The following is a 24,581-nucleotide window of genomic DNA, read 5'->3' as shown; positions in this document are numbered from 1 at the left end:
TTTGCATACTGATTTTCTAGACTAACACAGCTACGCCTTTGAATTCTGGCCATTTTCCCCCAGTTGTTTTTTTGGGGAAGACAATCAATTGGGAGATGTATTAATGAGGAAGAACACACAAACTGGAAGAATATGCAGCAGTTTTCTTTTGCCTGATCCTGTTGGGAAGGGCAAGATACCAAAATCCGTGGATGCTCAAGTCTCATTAAACACAATGGCCCAGTAAAATGATGTCCCTTATATAAAATGGCAAAAGCAAGGTTTGCTTATTAGAATTTATATATTTTTAAAATACTTTTAAGTTGTGGATGCTTGAATCCGTAGATAAAAAATCCATGGATATGGAGGGATGTCTGCAACTGAGTAGTCCAGATACACCCTGAGCAATCCTGCAGCAGGGCACCACCACCACCAAGGCCCTTGTCTTTATTTTCCCTACTGTTTGTGTGTATTTGTCCCAATATAGCCTCCAGTGCAACCAAAGATCATGGAGTAACTCATACCTGATGAGGGTGTCATGGGAGCTGCGACCAACCCGCTCACGTTAAAAGCGGCCATCTGCTGCATCTGGGCTGCCGCAATGGCTGCCATAGGGTTGAGGCATGTTCCTTGTGCTGCAGCCATCAGGGCTGCCTGCTGCTGCATTATCTTAATGAAAGAAAGACAGACGTGGGGAGAGAGAAAGGAAAAGAAAGGGAGTAAACCAGTGGCATGGGGATTTGAGGGTAGGGAGAGCAGATAGCAAAGAAAAGGAAACAGAGGACATAGAGAAGGTAGAAGGGGAGAAGGAAGAATGTACAAGTTAGTTTTGCTTTTGTTATCAAGGTGCCTTCCCCTGCTGTTGTTCAACCTTGTTCTAGCTTCCAAGCACAGGCACACAAGCACAAGACATCTGTGGTTGGCAGCTCTCTTTCTCTTCCCAGGTAGCATAACAAGACTCTTGAAATCACAGCCCTCAAAATCTTGCAAAAAGTTTGCCATTCTTACTATGCTAACTAAAGGGGGGCATCTACCCATCCCAGTGGTAACTGGTGGTTCCCATGTCAGTAGGGTAGTGAATTCATTTCAGTATTTAATCCAGGTTATTTATTTATTTAAATATTTCTATCCTGCCCTCTGTCATGAGTTCTCAGGGTGGCATGCAATTAATACATTACAGTTAGCCCTCCAGATTTGTGGCTTTGACCTTTACAGATTTGATTAATATGTCCTCCAACATGACTCTATAGCCAGCCTACACTGGGCTTCCAAGGGGAGGGCATTCCATAAACAGAGTGCCAAAGCAGAGAAGGCTGTCTTGGATTTGCCCATATATATATACTAGTTCCACTAATGGGACAGAGAGGAGGGACAAACCAGCAGATATACAGGGTGCTGAACATCATCTCAAAAATTTGAAAGGTGTTATCTAAAGTGCTGATGATCTGTCCTCCCCAAAGAGGTTCAGGACTGTGGATAGCTTTTGCAAAGTGATTCAAAATATCTAGCAAATTCACTTCTCCACCAATATGGCTGCCACACATCACCGCCGTGCTAGCCACCTCCCTCCTGGCTTGTTGCATTTTGCATGCCTCTGTCCCACAGGGTTGATGGCTACTTGCAGTCTGGACTGGCAGCACCTCCTACCGCTTGCGTATATGCTCCATAGGCTCCGAACTGGATTGTCATGGGATTAAAGATCCCCAGCTGTCCTGCCATCTGATGCATTCGCCGCAGGGTCCTCTCCTTGTCTGTGTCGGCAAACTTGACAACCAGGCTGGAGGATGCTCCCTAGCAATGAGGAGAGAAAGACAGAGGCAGAAACAGAGAGAGTGGGGCAGAGTGTACCCCTTGATTCTGCAGGTGGCAGCAAAGGCAGCATGTATTACAGATTCTTTCAGCAAGACCACTCAGTACCGATGATGGGAATCATAATAATTGAAATAAGACACTGATGCCCCAGCAGGACCTTCGCAATGGTAGCCCTGTTGTTGCAGAAGCCACTTTCTTTGAGACTCTGCATAGCCCCATGGGGCAGGCCTTCATGAGACCCTTCCAAAATAAAAATGCATTTGTTTCAGTTGCCTATCTTTGGTGTGGGTTTTGGCCACTGATTCCTGAAGTTCCCTGCTTCCTTTGTGTGCTATACTCTGAATATACCATACAGTCTGATGGTTCAAACTGCAGAGCTTGTAAGTAATAATTTACAATTAATATCAGAACATACATACTCACACTTTTTATAAGGAGAGAAAAGTGAAATTACATGTCAAAAATGGGAATGGTGAGGGTGTAATATAGTACTAGGCAACCAGACAGGGTCTAGGGGGTTGTCTGTACCCCATTTCCAAACTCCCTAAGTTTCTATGGGTTGTCCGTAGTGTTTTAGTTAGCTCTGGTTTGGAAGGGAAACCACTATTTTATCCCCTTCCCATGAGCTCCCTCAAAAGGTCATCAAATCACACGACTTTGTGGGGATTTGTTTTTAAGGCAGCAGAGGGTTAATTCTCAATATTTGGGCCAATATATTTTTTAGTAAAAAGAGGTTTGGTTTCGGGGGGGGGGGGGGGTTCACCAGAAGCGTTGGGAAGTTGCATATGGTCTGTGGACTGCACAATTCCTACCCCAGTGTAACAATCCCTGTTGCTAGTCTTATAGTATACCCATTTTTATTCCCTTGTTAGTCCTATACTACACCAATTGTTAGTCTGTCAGAACATCCACCGAATCTATGTATTTACTCACCATAGACCAACTGAACCAATGGGATTTACAGTACTTATGCTTGCTCACCATAAATTCACCAAATCAGTGGGGTTTCCCTGTATATTGACCTACCATAGACCCATTGAATCAAGGGGATTTATTTATACGTTTACTCATCACAGACCTATTGAAACCATGCCCCATGAGGAGCAACTTAGGGAGCTGGGTATGTTTAGCCTGGAGAAGAGAAGGTTAAGAGGTGATATGATAGCCCTGTATCAGTATTTGAAGGGGTGCCCCACTGCGGATGGAGCAAGCTTGTTTTCTGCTTCTCCAGGGAATAGGACCCGGAGAAATAGACTCAAACTGCAGGAAAAGAGATTCTACCTAAACATTAGGAAGAACTTCCTGCAGTAAGAGCTGTTCAACAGTGGAACACACTCCCTTGGAGAATGGTGGAATCTCCTTCGTTAGACGTCTTTAAACGGAGGCTGGATGGCCATCTGTCAGGGATGCTTTGATTGAGAGTTCCTGCATGGCAGAATGGGGTTGAACTGGATGGCCCTTGAGGTCTCTTCCAACTCTAGGATTCTATGCTTCTGTGAAGGGTTGTGTTAGTTGGAGCTTCAGGGAATGGTGAAATCCAAAGCAGCTGGAAAACCAAAGTTTCAGAATCATTGCCCTCATGAGTAAAGCCAGCCCTGGAGAGAGGGCCCTTGAAGACAGGCCCTTCCAAAGTGTACTTTTTAAATTCCAGTCATTTTCGGTTGACCTGGAAGATTTAAGAAAGTAGGACCTAGCCTTTGCTCATCTGTTTAGCCCATATCTTTGATTTCAATAGGGTGAGATAATTGTGATTAGCACGTCTTCTCCCTCCGCCTTCTGGCCCTGCAGTTCTGGCCAGCCACACCAGATCAGAGGTCACTGAAGGCCCAGTCTCCCTGCTGGGAGCAATCTTTGATCAACGCCGTACTCTTTCATAATCACCAATGGGTTCCTGGGGCTCCTTCCCCTGTCTCAGCCCATCTCATTTAAAACTGTGACCTTCATTGCTAATTAAATGGCAGCTTTCTCAAGTTGGTGATTGAATTACTTCCTAACACCTGCCTAGAGAGCATCACTGGCTGATCAGAATAAACGATGGGCCCTGTGTTATTTTTACAACAAGTGATTTGATCCCTGAGATTCTGATCCAATCAAAGGGAGGATAAATTAGCTGGTGATGGGATTAGGAGGAGAAAAAAACACACACAATAATGCTACTTTGTGGGGGGTAGGAACCTGCACAGTAGAGTAGCTCCTTTCTATATAGCTGTCGGTGCCTCTTGGGATTGTTTTTGCAGGCAGTCTTTGAAAGGAAGGAAGGAAGGAAGGAGAAAAGGAAGGAAAGGAGGAAAAGAGAAAAAGACAAACCAAGAGAGGGAGGGGAGAAGTTTTATAGTAGTCCTTGACAGCTCCCATGTCTCACTTATAGATCTTGTCCAAGGTGATGACTCTGTTTTGACAATATGGTTCAGAACTCTGAATAAGAAGGTCCTTTAAGATTCACACTGAAAAGCAGAGCAGGCTCACTGCCCCACTGATATGGAAGCCACCAGATACCATGAATGTTTTTATAAGGTGCCACTGAACACCTGTTTACACTAGAACTTCCCCAACATCTAGATACGTTGGATTACAATGCTCATCATCCCCAACAAGCTACACACCTGGAGATTGTTGGGAGTAAGAGTTTAGTCCTTCCACAAGGCCAGGTGAGCTGAGATGTGGGGCACTGCAGAAACTGGTTGGTATGGTCAGTTATCCTCAAAGAATAAATTTCTGGGGTTATTCGAGGGGAACATTAGAAACAGAACTAAGAGCCAATAGTAGGTGGTTCCACTCTTGAGGTTTATTCCAGATTTTAAAGGAGGTATGCAAGGTATTGAACTCTATCATTAGAATAGGTTCAGCTCACATGGAAACTGCCAGCCACACCTGGTGACATGCTTTCTGGAAGCTTTCCCCAAAATGCTACCCTGAAGATAGGTTGGACTACAATTTCCATCCCTAGCCCACATGGCCAACAAGGATGTTGAGAATTATAGCCCAATTCATCTGAGGGAGGACTGGATATAGCAAACGTCTTCCTCATAAGAGATATGGAAGGAGGGAACAGCTGTAGTTTAGGAACACAAGAAGAGCTCTGTTGGATCATATAGGCAGCCCATCCAGTCCAGCATTGTGCTCCCACAGTGACAAACCAGTTACCAGTGGGTAGCCTACAAGAAGACCATGAGTAGGGATACACCCTTTGTTTCACGTTCCCCAGCAACCGATATACTGCCTCTGACCCAGGAGGTGATATCTAGCCATCCTCAATACTAGCCATTGAAGAACCTAGCCTCAATGAATCTATCCATTCTTCCTTAAAAACCATCCAAGCTGCCAGCCATCTCTACATCTTATGGCAGTGAATCCCACAATTTAACTCTGCTGAGTGTGAAGAAGACAGCCAGCAAGATATAGTGGTTTGAGTGCTGGTCTGTGACTGGAGACCAAGGTTCGAATCCCTGCTCGGCCATGGAAACCCACTTTGGTAAATCATACTCTCAGAGGAAGGCAGAGGCAAACCCTTGCTGAACAATCTTGCCAAGAAAGCCCCATGACAGGGTTGCTTTAGGGTCACCATAGGTCAAAAATGACTGGAAGTCACACAGGAACAAGTGTATCACCTTAAGAATGTGATGCAAACATGAGAGCAAAGATATTGATGCCTTCAGCTTACGTCTCTGCTCACACAAATGGTGGTCCTAAAACCATCTGCCATGTTGTTTCAGGCTACTGCCTGGCACTTACCGGCATCGTCTGACTGCCGTGGAGGCTACTGATAGCTGCTTGGGCCTCTGCATGGCTTCCATATTTGACAAAGGCACATCCTATGGGGAGAGAAGGTTGCAGTGGTCAACACAGAGGCATGAAGGTCCAGAGCTTGAAAAAAGTTCATTTTTGGACTATCTAGAATCCCACAGCCAGAATAGCCACTGAGCAAGCTGGCTGAAGGATCCTGGCAGTCAACTGTAAAAAAGGATCTTCTTTTTTAAACTTCTTAATTTTTATAATAGAAACCAATATATTTTCCATTAGTCTTTCAGTAGGCTCAAGTCTATGAAAGCTCATGCTACCAACTTCTTTCTTTCAGTCAGTCTCAAAGGTGCTACAGGACACCTTTGGATGCTTATTTTTCCAGACTAACATGGCTATGTCTTTGAATAGTTTGCATTGTTAGTGAAAGTAAGAAAAAGGAGTCATTGTATTATTCATACATCAAGTGACGTGTGTGTGTGTGTGTGTGTGTGTGTGTGAGAGAGAGAGAGAGAGAGAGAGAGTTCTTATTCTTTTTATATTCTCTCTTGGATTGGTTCATAGATTTTCACATTTAGTTAATGGCCATACGATTTGCTTTTTTAGATTCGGATGGGATCAGAAAAGTATTATTTAATGGATTTGAATCTACTATGTTTTAATATTTGTCAGGTCCCCCCCCCCCCCCGGTTATCTGATTCTCATTTTGTTGCTTTTTATAGTAAAAAGCCCCTATAGGACAATAACCAAGATCATCACTTTTGTGTTGCCAGTCAAAGTGAGGTGGTACCAGGGCAGCCCAGAGCCAGAATAATCATGGCTCTTTTCTGTCCGCGCTTTTAGTGTGACAATACATGCTCCTTATCAGAAGTGCATTGTACCATTTCACAACTATTTTGGCAGAAAGTGAATCCACATTTAAAGAGCAAACTACAAGTGCAAACGGTGTCCATTGTCAATATACACATTTAAACAGCTGGAACCAATGCTACAAAACCCACAGAAGCCATTTCCCCCCCAGTGGTTATGTCTGTGTGAATTGTGGGGATGTGGAGGCAGACATCCACCATTAACAAGCCTGGGCATATGTTTTGCTATTGTCAGCACAATATTACATAGCTTTACTTGCAAGTCAGTCCCACTGGATTCAATGGGTCTTTCTTCCAGGCAAATGACACAGGACTGCAGCCTTAAATTTGATGCCTGTTCTTGTTTTTGCCCCTCCCAGGTTCCAAGTTTGAAAAGTGATGGACTCTGAGACACTTGTCATAGATGGACAACAGGACCAAGAAATACTAGTCGATTCCAAGTCAGTAGGGAAATGAATCCATTCCAGGGTTTGAACTTTGAAAGAGCTGTCCAAGATTGCAAGGTGCTGAACGTTTTGCGCAAAGCAGGCTCAGCACCATAACCTTTAAAATGTAGATTATAACATGGAGGGGAGTCATGGCTCTACTGTTATGGAAACCACTGGCTGAAGCTGTGCAGAAGACAGTGGAAGAGCAGCATGAGAAAGGGATGGAAACAGATTGCTAGTGTGGGGAACAAAGTTGGAAGAGAGGGATACCAGAACCTCTATGAAAGATATTAGCTGGCATAGATATGCCTGCAAGGCAGCCAGTTTGGGAGGGCATGCTTGGCACAAGATATTTTACTGCCTGGGACAAAGAACAAGATGCTGTTTTGCCTCTTACTTGAACATTGGTGATGGGTTGACATCTTCCACTACACTCAGAACTTGGATTTTTGACTTTTTTTGCATGACAATTGCGAGAATTCCTCAGTTAGCATGGCCAGTGTTGTCATTCTGGAAGCTATAATATTTTTTTCTTAAAAGTGATAACTGTGATCCTGCTCCTGGGTTGCATAATGGAAATCTCTGTATTTAGAGTTAAGTATTGATTGTGCTACACAGTCAGTGGTTAGTGGTGAAATTTCACGAGCCAATGTGCACCTCAACATACAACCGAATCTGCAGCCAAATGCAATATCAAATGTACAAATGAATGCACATTCACACGGGCATCCTTACATATATCCACACACCCAACAACACCGTGTGTGCAACTCTGTTTCTGTAATTTTACAATGAATGCAGATTTCTCATATCAGACAATACTTTCCAGCCATTTCCATAAGGGAACTCATGCATGGATAGGATCCAAATGGATTCCAGCCATAATTTCCAAGTTCAGCTTCTGCTGCACCTGAGGGCAGCAGGGCAGTGTAGCGTGTGAACAGAAAGCCATGCAATTCTGCCCTCCAGCACTTTGGCACCTGAACATCTCTGCACTTGCAATCTGAAGTAGTTCCACTGCTCGGCCTCAAGGTAGGCCTACCTAGACCAGCCCAACTTCCATCATTCCCTTCTATCAAGGTAGCTGTCCTCCTCACCTTTGCTGGCTCCATCGGGACCTCTGAGGATGGTGCATTCTTCGATCTGTCCGAAGGGCTCAAAGAGTCGCCGGACGTCGTCCTCGCTCTGTTGTTTCCCCAACATGCCCACAAAGAGCTTCCTGTCTTCTAAAAACAAGCCACCCTTCATTAGTAAAGGGACACCAAAGGTGAGCAGAAGACAGTGGAAACTTTGGTTGGGATGGCCAGGTCAAGACAACATAGAATGACTACATAACAGTCTCGAGGGGTATGTTTGTAAATCCTTAATTATTTTGTCTTCACATATGAGGATGAATAATTACAGTAATATCCCCTATGCTTTTGGAAGAAACCAGTCTTTTAAAACCCAGTATTTACCCTGTACATGAGTGTCCTGAAGTGGTTTGGAGGATTTTTCTGCACAGACTTATTTTTTTTGTGCAAAAGCCACATTTCTCTGCACAGAAAAATCTAGCACACATGGAAATCATAAAATCATAGAGTTGGAAGAGACCACAAGGGCCATCCAGTCCAACCTCCTGCCATGCAGGAAATCTCAATCAAAGCATCCCCGACAGATGGCCATCCAGCCTCTGTTTAAGGACCTCCAAGGAGGGAGACTTCACCACTCTCTGAGGGAGCATGTTCTTCCTAATGTTGAGGTGGAATCTCTTTTCCTACAGTTTGCATCCATTGCTCCATGTCCTATTCTCTGGAACAGCAGAAAACAAGCTTGCTCCATCCTCAATATGACACCCCTTCAAATACCTAAAGAGGGCTATGATATCATCTCTTAACCTTCTCTTCTCCATGCTAAACATCTCCAGCTCCCTAAGTCTTTCCTCATAGGGCATGGTTTCTAGACCCTTCACTGTTTTTGCACTCTGAATTCAGTTTGCAGCAACTGACTTAAGCTGAAGGGAAACGGGGGCAGAGGGAGAAGGAGAGAAAAACTGGGACATTTAAAAAGCGGATGAAAAGATGGGATGGCAGAGGATTCGTTGGAAATTAGGCCAGATGGAGGGTATGGAGAAGGGCACGATGTAAATAAACAAAGAGGCACATATAAATATATATCAAACATTCAGGGAAACATGATTATTTCTAAGGAAGGGAACCTTCTAAATAGCTCAGTGAAGAGTGAGAAGGCTCATCGGCTACAGAACACTACATATCTCTTGAGATTGCAGGAGAAATGGAAAAATACAGGGAGGGAGGTTGAAATGTAGAGTCTTAGAGAACAGATGGATGGCTGTTTGTCTGGATTCTGGAAACAGAATCTGGGGATCACTATGCTGTTGCAACATTTTATTGCAGGCTTGACTATCAAGGGCAGAGAAAACAGGCACTGGCAATATTTGGCTTCTTAAATGTGTTTTGACACCAAGACAAAGAGCCATGGAGAGCAGGAACGAGTGGGTTTGGAGGTCATGGGAAATCAAAGCAGACACAGATGAGACAGAGAGAGACTGTTAAATAAAGTAACAAACAGCTGCATGCTTATGATTGACTACCCGAATAAGCGGCTGTTGTGAGCCATGCCCAAGGGACATAAATAACTTAAACTTCACTGGTGTGATGGTAAATAATGAGAGTTTCATGATTATTGCCAGCATCTGTCTTCGGTGGCCCTCACACCAGCTCTGAGTTCTAATGGCATTTGACAATCGAAATAAGATAGTTTTCTTGGAGAACACAATCTGGGAAATAAATAAGTAATGGCAGGGCACACAGCAGACTCACAGAAAATGAGTTGAAGGACTAGGGCTCTAGTTAAAGAGAAACCATCTCTTTTCAAAACAAAACAAATGGCGGGCTTAACACCTGCCCTTTGCTGAGCTGCAGGCTTCTGCCTAGCTTAAACTTTCTTGACAGCTATGCCCCAACCTGACTAATCCTTGCCTGAAGATGATTCCAATTGCAAAATTACCCCATCTTGTCACTATTTTAATTGCCATGGCTCCATCCTATGGAATCCTGGGATTTGTAGTTTGTTTCATCAATAATCCAGTTTGAGACCGCTTTAACTGCCCAGGCTTAGTGCTAGGGAATCCTGGTAACTGTAGTTTGTTGTGGCCCCAGAGCACTCTGACAGAGAAGGCTCAATGTCTCACAAAACAACAGTTCCCCAAATTCCCTGGCACTGAGACAGGGCAGTTAAAGTGGGCTCAAACTGGATTATTTCTGCAATGTGCTTCGGGCCTATATGTGTTCTTTGAATATTTTCAAACACTGGATGTGGAGAGCCGACTGTACATGTAAATACATTTAGGCTATGAGTATGATCTTGAAATGTAAGAGTATCGTTTCAATTTTGCTAGTTGCTTATGTCACAACTATTACCATTACATTCAGCAATATATGGGAATTATCATTTACCAGTAACATCAGTACAAAAAACCACATTACTAAGGTTTCTGTATGGTATGGGAGGAGGTCAATGGGATGGGTGACACCATGGTTTACTGCACTGGATGACGCCAACCCTAGGGATTCCATTGCTTCTTTGAAAGTCTATTGTAGAACCAGGAGTGGACTCACTGCCCCAATGACATGGATGCCCCCAGAGACCACTGTATCCAAACAGTCTTGGATGCAGCTGCAATGGGATGACCTGCCCATATGTGTACCTCTCCCACCCTACAGCCTTGCAACCTATCTCTCTGCCATTGATCTCTCTGAAGACACAGGAGGCCTCTTTTGAGTAGATGCTGACCACATACATAGGCATTGGAGGATGGAGTGGAGGGATATTTGGGGGGCAGGCCAAGAGTGGGCCATTTTCTTGCAAAGAGATTTCTCTTCCTTCTTCTCCTCCTCTTCAAAGCCCGGCTGAGACAACTTGCTTGTTCTTGCCTGTCTATTGATTTTTAATCCCTCACCAATTACATTCTGTAAGTGGGTAATTTATTTCCCAGTTCCCTTTGGGAAACGCGGAGCTTTCTCTGGCACCAGCTGAGTCGTGTTTAATAACTACATCTCTCTCAGAATACACCGTTATTTACCCTGATCAGGCAATGGAACCCTGGGAATAAAACGTCACTGGGTTTAAAATACTGTTCCTTGTGTGCATTTGGCTGTAGACAAGAGCCTTTGGGAGCAGGGAGAAGGTACTGAGTAAGAAAAAAATATGGATAAAAATAAAGAACTGGGACAAAAATGATTCTACTAACACGAGGCTTTGATCTGAATCATTAGAGCACAAGAGGGGATCTTTGGGGCCATGAGCATAATCTGGCCCAACAAGATTTCTCAACATCACCTCTGCGACCCCTTCCTTTGAGTCTGGCTATATCTACACTGTAGAAATAATGCGGTTTGATGCCACTTTAAGTTCCATCCTGTGGAATCCTGCGATCTGTAGTTTTACTAGGTCTTTAGCCTTCTCTGCCAGAGAGTGCTGGTGTTTCACGAAACTACAACTCCCAGGTTTCTGTAGGATGGAGCTATGGTGCAGTTAAAGCGATGTCAAACTGCATTATTTCTACAATGGAGATACATTCTCTCTAGGAGGGAATCCTCACTACTTGTGGTCACTGGTTCCATTCTTTGCATTTTTCAAAGCCAGGGAAAGGAAGGAGGAGCAGAACTACCCACATTTATGATGTCTGTAAGTCGATGTGCCTCTAGGTGGCAAAGTACAGCATCAGGACTTGGGAAAGTCACTTTTCTGGGACTGCAACTCCCAGAATCCCCCAGCCATGGAAGCTGCTGTCCAAAAAAAATTCCTATGTTTATCCCTGACTAAACTTGCTGTTACTGCTGTTGTGTGCCTCCAAGTCATTTCCAACTATTGGCAACCCTAAGACAAACCTGTCATGGGGATTTCTTGGGCAAGAATTGTCCAGAAGGGTTTGTCTTTCCCTTCCTCTGAGGTTGAGAGAGTGTGACTTCCCTCATCCCTGGCTTTAAGTCAGAGATGGAGCACAAGCCGGGGGGAGAGAGCCAAGGCCGGTGGGGACAGTGAGGAGGCCGTCGGGGGCAGCGAAGAGGCTTCAACAGGCATAAAAAAGAATCCCCTTTTAAAGTGAGAATGAGGGATCTTTTGAAATCGGGTACAGACACGGAGCGAAGTCGAATCATAACCCGCATTATTCTGCCAGTGGGAATGACCCCTTTTTCAAGCTCTGGGTCTAGCCGACACTGTTGCCAAGTGTAGTTTAAATATGTGATGGCCAAATTTCTCATAATGGTTGAGTGGGTCCCCTAGAGGGTGCTAGTCAGCTATTAGCTAACATTTCAGTTTAAGGATATAGAAAGAGTAGCTGTGAAGTATGGCAAGCCCAAAGTCGATGGCCTAGCTAAACAACTGCAGCCATAAAAATAAAATAAAATATATTGTTGCCATCATCTTCAAGTCTAAGTATTAAAGCTTTTATTTGCATTAGGTAAACAGAACAGAACTGAATTGTTTAGGCAATGAAATTTCCTTCTGCTTTACATTAATGAAGATATTTTATATTTGCAACACTACCAAAAATGGCACCCAGTTTCAAAACACTCAGATTCCCCTTGGAGGTTTGTTTGGCTTGTCTTTGGGTCTGGATGCTTACAGACAAAAGTTAGCTTGCAGAAAGCCACAGTTTGTCTCTGTGTTGGATTAAATTTCTGAAATGGTGGCCTGTTCACTTCAATGAAGAAAAGGCAAGGAGATAAGAGAAAATGACAGGGGAAAAAGATGAATTTAGGAAAAAGTTAGGTACCTACATACCATATGACGCCCTTTGATAAGAGAGAGAAACACAGAACAGACACTCAGCATCAAGGGCTTAAAACAAGGGTGAGGATCATGTGCCCCCCCCCCCAACACTGCTAGACTGCAACTCCCAGTGGCCCTAGCCAATGGTGAGGAATACTGGGAGCTGCTATTCAACAGCACCTGCATACCTTCCAACTGTCCAGATTTTGCAGGAACAGTCCCAATTAATGCTTTGTTTTCTCAGTTTTTCAGCTGATTTTAAAATGTCTTAAATGTATTTTAAATTAGGTTGTTGACACACTGCAGAATTAATGCAGCTTGTCACTACTTTAACTGCCATGCTTCCATCTGATGGAATTTGAGGAGTGCATCTGAGGAAGTAGACTTAAGGGGATATACAGATTAGCCTGAAGGGGTGGTGAGATGCCACTCCTTTTCGCCCCAGATCGGGGACATGGCAACTGCATGCCACGGCCCCGATCTGGCCTCTGGAGGATACAAAAAGGAGCAGCAAAATGCAGCTCCTTCTTGCACCCTCTAACAGGTGCCATATCCACTGCGGTGCAGTGTGGTGATGTCCTTTTGGCGGTGTATCGTGTAGATGCAGCACCAAAATGGTGCCATGGGGGCAGGGTCATGACGTAGAGCGTGTAGATGATATGTCATGTAGATGCTCTTAAGTCTATGAAAGCTCCTGCTGCCCACTTCTTTCTTTCAGTTAGTCTCAAAGGTGCTATAAGATCTCTTTACGTTCTGATTTTACAGACTAACACGGCTACATCTTTGAATTCTATAATCCATTTGTTTGTTTTTTTGGCCATCCATGATATTCTCTTCTCCAGCCCCACATCTCCAATGAATTTAATTTCTATTGGCTTTCTTTATGGTCCAGCTCTCACATCTGTACATGATGATGGGGAAAACAATGGCTTATATGATCCTGTTCTACTTCTATTGCTGCAAGATGCTCTGGGACAGAAGAAAAGAGGGAGCCAAAGAAAGAGGGTCCTGAAAAGCAGCACCTAGAAGTATTATATTCAGGAAGTGAAAACATGAGATAATGGCAGAAATCAAGAAGTGACTGATTTTTTTTTGCTACAGGAGTAGGGCCTCCCTAGTAGCAGTGAGGTATCCATCAAGGGATCCTAAACAGGATTGTTGGTACAGTGGACCCTTGTTATCCGCTGGGGTTTGGTTCCAAGATCCTCTGTGGATAACAAAATACATGTATGCTCAAGTCCCATTAAATATAATGACATAGCAAATTGGTGTCCCTTATAAAAAATAGAAAATCAAGGTTTGAAATTTGAAATTTATACTTTTTTTGAACATTTTTAAACCATGCATGCATGAATCTGTGTATAAGAAATCTCTGTATAAGAAGGGCCGACTGTACTTCTTTATTTCATACATCTATTGGCTACGCATGCTGGAATTCTAGAAGCTGTGTTCCAAAAGCAGCAACTTTTCCAAACTCTGCATTTATATTTATGGGTGTCTGACAGGGGGAACAAGGAGGAACTCTCAAATTAATCTTCAATTTATTGATTGATTTTTTACGTCCACAGACAGTCACACATCCAGCCAGTTTGCAAGGGATCTCTGAGACTATTCAAGTGACAACCTTGGCTGTCAAATCTGGACTCTGCACTAATCTGGAGAATAGCCTCCTTGGGCTAACAGCCAGCTCAGATGAATGTGGTTTGCTCTGATCTAACGACTCTGCTTCTGCAAAATTTACAACATTTGCACACACTAGACTTATAATATAAACCAGGTGAGATATAGGTTTGCAAATAAGGAATAGCTTATAGTAATGGATTTGCTTGCAATATCCTCCAGGCTTTCCTTACTGTAGTATATCCTCCTTTTTACAATCTGGAAACAACAAATGTCAGCTTGTGGTATGTTAGCTGCTATATTTATTGAACATGTTATCACTATTGCTATGGGCATCTGCAGTGGGGAGTGCAAGGAAGCTGTTTCCGTCTCACCTAGAAGCCAGAACCTCCAGATTTCCAGCTTTCTTTCTTTTTAAACCAGTATTCCAGATCTTGTAGAAACCAAGATGTGAGGCAAAAGGTGCAGCCACTGTTCTGTCAATTTATTTTGCAACTTACCAGTGTGCTCCTGTAGCATTTCAGTGTTTTTATACAATGAATTAATCCATATTGGTGATTGAACCTGTCATTTTTGTAATGTAATGGGGAACAAAGCTTGCAGAGTTACGGTTGGATATGGGGAAGGGGTTATGAAGTGGGAACCCCCCTGAGAATAACCAGCTTGTAAATACAGGTAGTTTACATGTAACCTTAAATATATTTTAAATTATTTAATAGTGTTTTTTCTTAGTGAATGTAGTCAGCAGGATAGTGGATTACACACTTTTTCTTCTACAAGTAAAAGGACTGGACACTATTTTTTAAAAAAGAAAGAAAACAAATATACCCCAATGGTCGCCAGGGACAGTTCCATTTAATCTGCCATCCCATTTTTTCAACAGCTTTTAAAATGTCTTAGTTCTCTCTTTCTTCCTCTGATTTTCCCTCTTTCTCCTTTTCTACTTCAATTGTTGCAAACTGAATTTAAAATGCAAAAAGTAATTTGCACTTAATTAACTCATTGGGGGGAGAAAGGAGACTCTTGTCCTTCCCAGTAGACTCAGGGAAAAGCACAATGCTGAAGCCGCTTCTAGCTTGTCTGTTCTTCCTCACTGATAACGTTTGCCATCATGACTGCACTCTGATGTTGTTTGGCTGCATGAGTTGCATTTCTCATCTGTGAAATGTTGGAAGGTTAGCATTTGGAGACCACCAATGAATACCAAGCACTGTAGGCTAAATTTCATGGGAACTATCTCTGAATCCTCCTTGCCTAAGAAAACCCTAGGAAATTCATAAATCGCCAGATGACTTGAAAGCACATAGACCCACAGATATGAGGAAATAAATGTATGTTTCATTGACAGTACTATCTTTAAGTAAACTTCAGTGAGTTCAGTGGGATATGTTTCCATGAAGTGTGCACAGCAGCCTTTCCCAACCTGGTTTTCTCTTAATGTGTGGATTAATGCTCCCACCATCCCCAACCCACGGATGACTATGTTAGCTGGGAATGATGGAAGCAGTAGTCAAACACATCTGGAGGGTAGCAGGTTAGGGAAGGCTGGAAGTTAGGAGTGCAGTCTCATAATCTAATTTCAAGAGTACAGAGTGCTGTACATTAAAGGAGGTTACAGGATCCAGCATGATCTACCAACTATATTCTATTCAAAGAGCTGGGTCTGCTTCACTTCAGCAATGTATCTGTCTCATGGGCCATCAAATCATTTTTCTAAGCTGTTCCTATAGGAGGCTATGCTTCATTGCCCAAATGCTCACTACTTTACAAACCATGAAGCATAAACTTCCCCTAATGCAGCTTGATGAGCTTGCTTTGAAGGTATATTTTGGTCTCCGCCCTCATTACAAGCTGTTTTGCTCATGTCTTCATTTCAGGTGCTTTACAGTGACCAAAAAGAAAGGAGGCACAGTCAGTAGATCTTAGGGATTTCTCACAATTCATGGAATGCCACCCATGTAGGCAAGGTGATCAGATGGCCTAACTGCACGGAGGACAAGACACCACAAAATGTAGGACATTCAAGAAAAATGTACGGTACAACACAATGAAAGCTGGAAAATGCTCCATCACCAAAACGTCTCTGATGCAAAAACATGGAGACTTCTTGAGGAATCCATTGTTCTCTGCTTACAAAGAGGCCTGTGACCTCAGTGGAGTGGAGACATATTGGATTGCAAAAGATGGATCCCTGATGAGATGCAAGTGGACTTTACATTTCCTGGACTCTGAAATATCTCCCCATTGCAGCATCTTTACTAAGGACTGAAACAACATGCAGGCATCTGACTAACATCTCCATTTGTTCTTCTTCTCTTGTTTGGTTGGTAACATCTTCCCTGATGAAGAAGCCCATGGAGCTTTGAAAGTTTGCAACAAATATATGGTGCATTTCAGTTGGCCAGTAAAGGTATCACTGATGGATTTACGTATATACATTTAAATTCATGCTTCTAGATCATGCTCAAAATGGAGGACATTTTGGAATTCCTCCTGGACAGGAGGTTGAAATATAGGACATGTCCTGGAAAAGGAGGACATCTGCATGTACAAAGGGAAACCAGTGGCATCTTTAGGATTGGTGTCAACTGGTGCAGTTCCTCATGGTGCCACCCCTCCCATACCACAGCATACAGAATCCTTCCTGGGTAATGTTTTTTGTACTGATGTTACTCCTAAATTGTAATTCCCATATATCATGTAATGCAGTAATAATAATTGTGACAAAAACAGCTAGCAAAAGGGAAATCATACTTTTAAATTACAATGTACATGTAAACACATTTACACACAGTCTAAATATATTTACATGTGTGTAGTTTTGTGTGGTTAAAGTCAGCATTTGGTAAGATGTGAAAACTTAAAAAGAGTAAAACATTTTTTAAAACCTTGAGGCCTCTCCTTTCAGTGCCTACTGAGCCTTACCCTGGAGTATATCACATGGGGCTTTTTGGAGCTCAGATCCGGGGTGACTCCTGGTTCAGCTATACGAATTTATGTTGTAACGTGAATGTTTTATCACACCTGGTTGCCCTTCCATTGCCCTTCAGAATCAAGGGGGAATTGAATCCAAGGCAAGTCACGTGATGCGGATTCATGCAAAGCGGAGTGAGTGCAAATTGTTATTACCACACCGGTGCATACCATGCAGATTCAGTGATTCAAACTGGGACCCTTATGCATGCTCAGTGGGGGTCTGAACACTGTCCTTCTCGCTGCCCCCTCCTTAGCTGTCATTCTTCATCAGACTGAAGGAGTAGTCAGGGGATGATGGGATAGGTCGCAGGAGGTCACTGGAGCCAGGATTCGGATGCAGGAGCAGTCAGGGGATGATGGGATAGGTCACAGGGTGGCAGAGAGGACGAGATAGCATGAAGGAGGAAGAGGGGGATGAAGGAACAGGATGCACGGGGACAAGGGGGGTGACATCGGCGTGATCTTCCACACCAGACCAATTTGAAGTGAAATCGAAGTGAGTTTGAAAGCGAATTCTGTGAATTCACTTTTTTTACGATTTTACCAAAATGAGGGGTCACTTTGGAATCACTGCAGAAGTGCCATGGAAGGAGCACCCATAGAAACGAATTTCGTCTGATAACACATTCACGTTATGACGTGAATTCGCATTGTGTACCTGCAGTCACCCCGGATCTGAGCTCCAAAACTCCCCTGTTCATGCCTTTTCTTCTGGGGTTGCCACATGTTGGCAAGTAACTTGAAGGCATGCACACACACATATGGTGACCTTAGGCAAGTCACACTCTCTCAGCCTTAGGGAAGGCAATGACAACTCTCCTCTGAACTGATCTTGCCACTCCCTCCCCTGGATAGGATTGACATACTACTGAAATCATCTTGAAGGCAAGTAACAACAATTTGATGTCAGATTGTGTTAGATTAGGAAGGATGGTGTTGGCTGTACGCCACTGGTGTTCCACAAGTATTGTTTGAATCCCTGTTGTTGCTAGCATGGGATTCTGGGGGTGTTTAATTTAATCTTTTTTCACTTCTGAGCCTTTCTTTTCCCAGCTCTGTCCTACTACCTGTCAGGAGCAAAGTCATGCCAGATCTCTCTCTCTCTCTTTAACTAATTATGATTTTATTTCTTTAAAAAATGATTCCAGCGAGGAACAGCTAACTGGGAACACAGAAAGGAGGACTATAAAGAATTTTGAACAGGAGCAGGACTCATGTAGCCCCCAAGGCTGTTTTGTGCCTCCCCCTTCAGCTCTTCCATGCACCTCAATTTTATTTTGCTAAAATGAGAATTTAAATTTAAAAAGTAAATTGACTCTCCTGGAGGCTTCCCAGAGAAGAACATTATCCTCTGTTTTAAACTGAGAAAAGGGGGACAACGGAGGCACTGATGGACTCAAAACTGCCACAGCAGGCTGTAGGTGGCCCTAGGAAAGAACCTAGGAGAAAATGAGGACGAATACACAAAATAGAAGAGGCTGCTGCAGCAGTTTGCCTTTGGCTGAGCCTACTGGGAAGGGCAAGATTTCCACCCCTTTCTCTCTTTTTCTTGCTGCTGACTTAACTGAATGCAAACAACTTTGGTACTTTGAACTCATTTTGTAACAGTGGAAGAAAGCTGCGGACAAAAGTGGGATAGAGAGTAACACTAGTTCGATACTGCATTAACTGCCATAACTCCATAACTCCATCCTAACATAACTCCATCCTAAAGAATGCTGGGATTTAAGAGTTTAATGAGGGTCCTAGGATTCCCTTGAGCATTAAAGGTCTTTAATAGAGAATCATAAGCATTTCACTAAACTACAAGATTCAGAAGGATTAAGTCATGGCTGTGAAAATGGCATCAAAATAGTATAACTCAGTAGTGCAGATACAGACTTAAGGTGGTAAAAGCAGAATTGTTCCAGAATGCCTTTTTACTAATAGTGCTACAAGGTCTCCTTCTGGAAATACAGAACCAAAATGGTGGGGGAAGCTTTGAGTTCTGCCGAGGCAAATGAACTACTGTTCCCCTCATACCTTCCCAATGGCCGGACTAGTAAGAGCAGATTGAATTCACTCCAAAATTTCACAGATAAAAACTAGAACATCACAATGGCAAACATTATTCATGAAGAAAAACACACAAGTTACTAAAGGCTACAGTGGTTTGTTTTTGCCTCAGCTTACTGGGAAAGGTAAGATTCCACCTCTTCTTCTCTCCGAGTTGCACTTTGCCACTTTGCACTCAATTTACAGCATCTAAAGTATGCCAAAGAGAAAGTGGGAAAGTGGGAGGAAGAGTGAGAAACTAGGACATTTGAAACCAGGTGAAAGAGTGGGATGGCAGAGGATTAACCGGGATTGTTCCTATCAAATCAGAACTGTTTGAGGATATGTGATGGGAACTGTAGTTCAACAACCTCTGGAGGCCTCAGGTTCCCTAGTCCTGCACTAAAGACATTCTCAGGGTCAAACCTCTGGATCAATGTGTTTAAAGCGAAGAGCCACCTACCTCCTCTGCCCTCGCTGTCTGCTGGCTTCACTTGGATCGGGCGATTCATCTGTCAAACAAAACACAAGGCATCCTCGGTTAGAGTCATCAGCTCATTCACTTCTTCCCCAAAGCAACTCAGCAAAGGCACCTATGGAAGTCCAGAGGTTCAGCGAAAGCAAATGAGGAATGCCCAAACCGAAAAAGGCCCATGGAGAAGATTAAGAGCCTATACTTGATTCAAATAAAAATTATTGTCCATTTGGAGCAGAGGTAGGGACCTCCAGAATCCATCTGGAGTGGGGCCAAATCCATCCCTTCTTGGGCCCCACTCTGACCCACTGGTTTTCTCCCAAAAGCCATGCCATCTTCCTTACTAACATCACTGTTTGATAGTCTCCCCATACTTTGGTATGGACCTTTCCCCATTCCAGCAGGATGAACTGCATCTACTAAGGCTTACTTACTAGCAGTACAAGCTGTTGATCCTTTTGCTCCTACCTCTTAAACTGTGACCCTACCCACCTCTAGAATGAAGCCCCTGAGAACTGCTCTGAAACTAAATCTGGTCCTTGGGCTGGTAGAGCTTCCTCACCCTTATTTTAGGGAATATTATGGCTCTGCCCAAGATGGACCCAGCAGTTTCAGCCATCTACTGCCAATCTTTGGAATGTATTCCCTGTGGATAAGGGCAGACTACTGTGTATGTTAAATTGTTGTAATATCATAAATAGTATAATTCAGCTTTTCTCAGCTATGGTTTCCTAGAACCCTAAAATTTGTGACCAAATTGCTAAGGGGTTCCACAAGTCATCATGACTGGAAAAAAATAAACTTTTTTTGCGCTGCAGATGTAACAATTTTTATGCAGGGATTCCCTGAGACTCAAATATAATTTCAAGGTTCCCTCCAGGGTAAAAGGGTTGAGAAAGGTTGGTATAATCCTATTTTAATGTTGATGTTTTTAAACTATATTGTACTTGTTTTACATTATCAAGGGATCTTGTAGCACCTTTGAGAGAAAGATGTTGGTAGCATAAGCTTTCTCAGTCAGGGTCTGTTTCGTTAGCAGGAAAAAAAAGCTTATGCTAGTTTTAAAATACGTATATGTCACTAATTTAATGTTCTTATGAACAAATCTTGCCATGCTAGGTTCTCCTTAGGGTCACTATAAATTGGAAATGACTGGAAAGCACCAGCAAAAACAGCAACAGCAGCTACTACGACTGCTAAATTTGCAACATTTTGCAGCATTTAAGAGGTCCTAAGAAAAGGTAATCCATTTCTCTGATTTTATGTATGTGTGTATGTGTGTTCCCTAATGGACCACATAACTGCTCTGCTTTTTACTTATTGGGTGGATAATTATTTGTAAAGAAAGAAAGATATGAATTAAGCCCATGATAGCTGGTGGATCCCCTTGTTTTCTGGGGCCAGGGGATGGCTTGGAAAGGATCAACCTGTCCCCCTCCTTGGTTCCCACACATTGAGATGGGCAACCCAGTCATCAACCACAAAGTTTGCTGGGTGAACTTCTTGTCCGCCGGAGACCAATGACAAATATTTCCTTTCAATTACCCCCGGTTCATAAAGCTAATGCTTGTTCCAAGCGGCAGGCCATATCTATCATTCCACAGGCTGCCTCCTCACTACATTAGTTTTATGGCCTTCTGCCTATGATGGGCACGTCGGATCCTGCCAGCGATAAGACTAACAAATTAGTCAAACTGACACCGAGGGGAATTTTTACGAGGCTGGGCTCCAGCCTGTCTCCTGCCAATTCTGTTCTTTGGCCTGAGAGGGTTCAGAGTGTTATGGCAGCCCACACACATGTGGGGAGGACATCCAGTTTTGCTCTCCCACCTTACTTAACATCAATCAGCCTCTCTCTTTCTTTCTCCCCATCCATTCATCCCTCCAGCAGCCAAGGGAGGGTTGGATTTTGGTTGCCAGAAGGGTATTTCTGCTGGTAGACGTTTGTGCCCCCACCGAGAGATTAAAATGCCTCTTTTGCAAACCCAAGGAACCAAATGGGTGACTGATTCCTAGCCTGGCAGGTGGGATTTGCAATGGATTCATGGATTAATAAAAAGAACAGCAACAAAACATCATTTATAGATCAGGGTGGGGAAAATATTGTTTTAAAAGGACTGATGTTAAAACACATACCAACTGGGAAACACCCAATTGCTCATTTCGAGGTTTGACAAAAAGTCTTGATTCTTGCACATACTGTATACATCTGTTGTGCCTTTGTATTTTAATAGTACTTTCCTAGATCCATTTGGAGGTTGTCACACTCTGCATAAAAACAAGGATCCAAAGGCACCGGATTCCATTTGATCTTGGAAGTTTAGCAGGGTGAGGCCTGGTGAGTACTTGGATGGGGAAATGCCAAGGAAGACCAGGGGATATAGGCTATATTTCAGAGGAAGGCAATAGCAAACCACCTCTGAATATTCCTTGCCTATGTAAACCCTATGAAATCATATCCTCCAACAGTCCCAGTTCCACAGGAATATTCCGAATTGATCCTCTGTCATTCCACCTTTTTTGATCTCCTTTAAGTATATCCCTGTTTCTCTCTCTTCCTCCTAATTTTCCTCTTTGTCATCAGCCCATTTCTGTTACTGCAAATGATGCAGGCATATACACTGCAGAAATAATGCAGTTTGACACCATTTTAACTGCCATAGCTCCATCCTACAGAATCCTGGGGGCTGCAGTTTTGTAAGCCACCAGCACTCTTTGGCAGAGAAGGCTAAAGACCTTATAAAACTACAAATCTCAGGTTTCCATTGGATGAGGCTACAACACTGAAAATGGTGTCAAACTCCATTATTCTGTGGTGTAAATGCACCCCGAGTTCAAAGTACAAAAGTAGTTTGCACTCATTCAACTCAGTGTGGGAGAGATGAGAGGAGGGGACACAGTTTTGCCTTTCCCAGTATGGTCAGGCAAACGCAAGCTGCTTCAGCCTCTCTTTATGTTGCTGGACACACATCTCCTGGTTATCCTCTATTAAATGTAATTTCACAAGTGACTTGAAGGCACATACATACATACACAAAATAGTTTTCCAAAAACAGATGCACTGTTTTACCAAAGGGTAACTTTATCAGCACATGGCCTTAAAAGGTCAAGGTGGCTAAGGACTAGGTAAATCCTCACTTGGCCAGCAGAAGGTGTGCCAAATCCAAACCAATCTCAGCCTAGGGATACGAGCAATTCCTTAGCACTCTCTCTGTGGCCTAACTTTATGTCTGTACTGTGGCTGTGTCCCTCAGATGGAGGAGGCTTAGCTCTGGTGTAATTTAGTTCCTATCTTGCCCTGTCTTTTCTTTCACCTATTTTTGGGCATTTCTGTTAGCAATTTTTACAGGCAGAGCAGACCTCTGAGATAGGCATTTTGCTTGATAGAAGAGCATTTCTGTGGGCAGAAAAGGTTTGTGCCTAATCCTAATCTGTTACAGCAGGAAGGGACAAATTTAAGGGGGGAAATTTACTTCCCTGCAACCTGCCTCCATGGGTTGCAGAATCACTCCTGATATAACATTAATTCCAGTTCCAGGTTTTGACTGAAAAACATCTGACTTTCCCTAATTTCGTGCATGGTGAAGAGACCAAAACCACAATATTTTGCTGTGGTTTGGGGATATTTTTTGGATGAAAAATCACCCATTTTAAAATGGGGGTCTCTGGTCTTCGGGGGGCGGTCACCTGGGGACCTTAGGGACCACAAAACAGGGTCCAAGGGGCCACATGTGGTCAATAGGCTGCACTTTTTCTTCCCCTGTAGTGATTCCATATCTTTGAGATAGGATTGCACTGTTATGGCAAAGACTTGTGCGGCACCTTTAAGACTAGATGATTTTTTGTACCTTTAGTTTTTCTGTTTCCTGAAAGGTTCTTACATATATTTACTCTTTTATTTTCTTATGATCTGGTAAAGGGAGGGAGGAAAAGGACTTTCAGGTGGAATGCGACATTGAAAATGGATTACTCGTTTTTGTCAGCATGAGACCAGAGCTGATGAAATTTCCCAACAGTTTTAACTTTTCATATCTGTGTAATATTATCAGAACAGTCCCAAGCCCAAAGGATATAGCTGTGTGTTTTCTACCAGGCAGTCAAGCAAATACAAGAATAATTCAATTTCCTCTTCAGTTTCCATTTCTTTCTTTTAGACAAAAGAGAACAGACAGAAAGGATAGCCTTTTAAAAAACAACAACAACAGGGAGCTGAAAAATACAAATAAACCATACATTAATAATCACCGCTGGAATTCTATATGACATGTTATGTTACATAACTTTACGTATACCTAGCTACGTAGCCGAAGCACAAAGAAACTGCTTTATTGAATTGCAAAGATACATAATAGGATGCCAAGAAAAGTATCCGATGTCCATTGGTGTCCAATATGCATCAGTACTGATGTGATGTGCATCAAGATCAATGCACATTGGTTCTGTTGTGCATTAGTTCCATTGTGCATCAAGAACCAATGTGCACTGGACACTCTTCTAGCTCTGCTACATAGTAATGTAATAACAGACTTCTACTGGATAGGAATGTTATGCAACTGTGCAATATTAATTTCTGCATATGTAATCTGATTTATAAAGATGTAAGTCCCCAACATGATTGTGGCCAACTCCTTACATCTCTAGTCAGAAGTTGTTCTGGTTGAACAAGCCAACTTCAGGTTCCAATATGGTTGCCCTCCTTAACCTGGTCCCTTTTAGATGTATTGGACTACAACCTCCATGATTTCTAGCCACTATGACAGGGGATGGTGAAGGTTGTAGTTCAACACATCTGCAGGGCATTGCTTCAGAGAAGGCTGTGTGAGAGGCTTTGCAGGCATTATGTGGTTTGTAATCCAAGGAGTGTCCCAGACA

At 43.1% G+C, this 24,581-nt stretch overlaps 1 protein-coding gene across 9 annotated transcripts in view; it reads right to left on the bottom strand.

Annotated features, from left to right (window-relative positions):
• Nucleotides 1-24,581, bottom strand: part of LOC149307249 (CUGBP Elav-like family member 4) — a 199,471-nt gene that overhangs the window by 28,733 nt on the left and 146,157 nt on the right. For 6 of the 9 annotated variants that reach the window (XR_016282357.1, XM_089538742.1, XM_089538736.1 and 3 more), the window contains 5 exons: nt 19,698-19,746; nt 7,924-8,052; nt 5,524-5,603; nt 1,627-1,770; nt 504-648 (listed from right to left, as the gene is read on the bottom strand). Coding sequence is in view for 8 of the 9 variants with exons in the window: in XM_089538742.1 (XP_089394868.1) it covers nt 504-648; nt 1,627-1,770; nt 5,524-5,603; nt 7,924-8,052; nt 19,698-19,746 (547 nt within the window). In the remaining variant the exon portion in view is untranslated. The remainder of the gene's footprint in view (nt 1-503; nt 649-1,626; nt 1,771-5,523; nt 5,604-7,923; nt 8,053-19,697; nt 19,747-24,581) is intronic. The other 3 variants (XM_089538734.1, XM_089538740.1, XM_089538737.1) reach the window with 2 other exon arrangements.

This window comes from Sceloporus occidentalis, unplaced genomic scaffold, assembly GCF_023333645.1.
Source record: "Sceloporus occidentalis isolate IW3139 unplaced genomic scaffold, rSceOcc1.0.p SCAF_9, whole genome shotgun sequence".
NCBI classification, from domain to species: Eukaryota; Metazoa; Chordata; class Lepidosauria; order Squamata; family Phrynosomatidae; genus Sceloporus; species Sceloporus occidentalis.
This window is presented reverse-complemented; position numbering and strand designations above follow the sequence as displayed.